We start from the raw sequence: 2590 nt of genomic DNA on the forward strand, positions 1-2590 counted from the left end.
TCTAGTGTGATACCTCACTGTTCACCATGATCCCCAGTCTCTAGTGTGATACCTCACTGTTCACCATGATCCCCAGTCTCTAGTGTGATACCTCAAACAGGGTACGAACTCAAATACTTGAGGAAAGAGAGACAGCAGGAAGGAGAAGAGGACGATAACTCCATGTCCACCATGGGATCAGCCTTGCTGTGTAGGAACTTGTGCCTGCACAGTTCTTGAGTCTCTAAGCCAAGATTCTGTCTCTCTTTGATAGTGCCAGAAATGGACATTGCCAGAGTCTTCCATGCTCACTATTGCTTTTTTGTGTTTTTATTGCTTGCTTTGGATAGGCAATACCTTTGGTCAGGCTACAGTCTAATCAAGTGCCTAAGTGTTTTTATGTCTAGTTTATGGTCATTTAAATCTCGAAGGACAGGCTTACTTCCAAGTTCTTGGGGATTATCATACTGTCAACCCCTTAGAATTGCCAAACTCCTGCCTTGGGGGAGGAACAGTGATACTCCAGGGTGCGCAGCAATCACAGGAGAAATACGACAATAGTGTGTGAATGAGGCTGCAGCCTGTTCAGACTTCATAAAAACAGAAGCTAGAATGACATTCTTGTATGCTCTGGATATTTCCTAAAATATGATATTAATTTTGATAATGAAAAACAGAAAAAGTGCTGTCCTGGAAGTCTGGGTGAGATCTAGATTATTTTGATTCTGGCTCCGACACTAACTTGGCTGTCAGCAAGTCCTATTTCAGTGTTGGCTTCTGCTAAATAAAGGGATTGGACTAGATGATCACTAAAGCCCTTTTAATCTTGACATTACATTATCCAGTAATTATTTTTCACCTAAGAACTACCCCCTGACTTCATAAGCACCCCAATGATCAGTCCAGCTGCTGGTAATGGCCACCATAACTAAAGAAGTCTGGACGAAGCATCTCTAAAGAGATCGTAGAGATACTTCAGGATTTTCACAATTACAAATGAAATCATTCAAGAGAATAGCAGATATTCCTGTGACCCAAAAGATTTTCTGACACACAGATCTTCTGGACACCTGTTAATCAGTGAATAGAAAACTTCAATGCCTAGGAAATCCGGTTACAACCCAGCTCTAAGGTACCTTCTTCTTTCAATTTTCCCCAGAAGCAGAGCATCTGTGGCAATAATTTTCTCTATGCAAAATAGTTGGTCATTACGATCAAATGTTTCCATAAGTTGATACCTTTTACTACAACCTTTGCAACAAGCAGTTTCCTTCTCTATTCCTCATATTTGAGAGTTCAACTCCTTTTGCCTCAGGCCCTCAACCCACAGATCTGTGCACATGTCCTGTCACCAATGTTAAATTACTCTCTCAAAAAGGCAGTCAGCTGTAGTATAAACTCATTATAATGTTTATAACCAAAAATAATATCAGTTTTAATTAGCTGGCATGTTAAATTCAAAATCATGCTTATGTTTAAACAGTTTACAAACTCTGCTTAGAGAATGGGCATCTCTGATAAGGCCCTTCTCAGTGTGAAGGAAAATTATCAAAAAGAATAAAGACAGACTAAGGGACTTATACCCAGAGACACACGTTTGTTTCTGTTGCAGCAACTGTGAGGAGACTGAGCACAAAAGTGTGAATTCCCAAAGATTTCTTCCATTAGTGCAAATAGGATGTTTACCTCAAACCCCTGAAATTTATCTGAACATTTTACCAACTTACCTTGAGTAGTAAGACTCCACTCCCAAGGCCTCCCGGACACTGGCAATGTGCTGCTCTAGGGCCGAACTGGTTGCTATTGGAAGGGCTGCACTGCTGCCAACCTGGAAGTCACTGGAGCTTTCCACTGTACTGTCCCCCAGGTAGTGTTCATGAAACTTCAGAATTCCTGAAGTAAGACAGGCACAGCCAACATTATACATGACGGGATGGGAGGAGGGAGAAGTCATAGGTAGGGGACAGAAATACTCATGCTATGTGAGTCGTCTGATAAGCATGTCATCCTGCACACCACGTGAAGAAATCCTGAAATCCAAGGTCTCAAGGGGGCTTCTCCAATTTAGTCAGTGCTTTTCTTGTAGCTATTAACATTAGGTTTGGTGCCTAAAACTAGGGAATTCAAAATATGGTTTTTGCTTTTGATGATATTTTCAGAAGCTCTTGGAATTATGACTACTTCATATTTATTTCAAAAGAGACACTTCTTGGAAACACCAACTAGGGAAAGTCTCCTTTCAAGACTAGTGCATGACTATGTCAAGGTACATTTTCTGCAAAAACCAAAATCCCAAGCAAAAATATCATTGTCCATGTGGAAATTGTGGGACAAAAGACCTTTCATTTCACAAAAGCAAATCATAATAAGTGTATTGTATAAAGGCTAGAACAAAACATCTTAAGCCATTTTTAAGACTAACTGGTCAATGGTTATTAATAGATTAAAGGAGCAAAAAATGATGGCTGCATGAAACTGAGGCAAGTCACAGTGGTTTTCTGGCAATAAATAGGACATATTCTCAAATGGTAATGAGGTGTGTCAGCTCTGGGAAGTGCTGGTCCTCTCTGATTGGATTAGAGGCCCCACTGAAAGCTTCAGAGCCTCATTA

At 40.5% G+C, this 2590-nt stretch overlaps 1 protein-coding gene across 1 annotated transcript in view; it reads right to left on the minus strand.

Annotated features, from left to right (window-relative positions):
• Nucleotides 1–2590, minus strand: part of TTC28 (tetratricopeptide repeat domain 28) — a 472107-nt gene that overhangs the window by 87961 nt on the left and 381556 nt on the right. Inside the window, exon 11 of the mRNA XM_023513262.1 lies at nucleotides 1707–1872. Within this exon, the coding sequence (XP_023369030.1) occupies nucleotides 1707–1872 (166 nt within the window). The remainder of the gene's footprint in view (nucleotides 1–1706; nucleotides 1873–2590) is intronic.

Source organism: Otolemur garnettii, unplaced genomic scaffold (genome assembly GCF_000181295.1).
Source record: "Otolemur garnettii isolate 467f Iridium unplaced genomic scaffold, OtoGar3 scaffold00038, whole genome shotgun sequence".
NCBI lineage: Eukaryota > Metazoa > Chordata > Mammalia > Primates > Galagidae > Otolemur > Otolemur garnettii.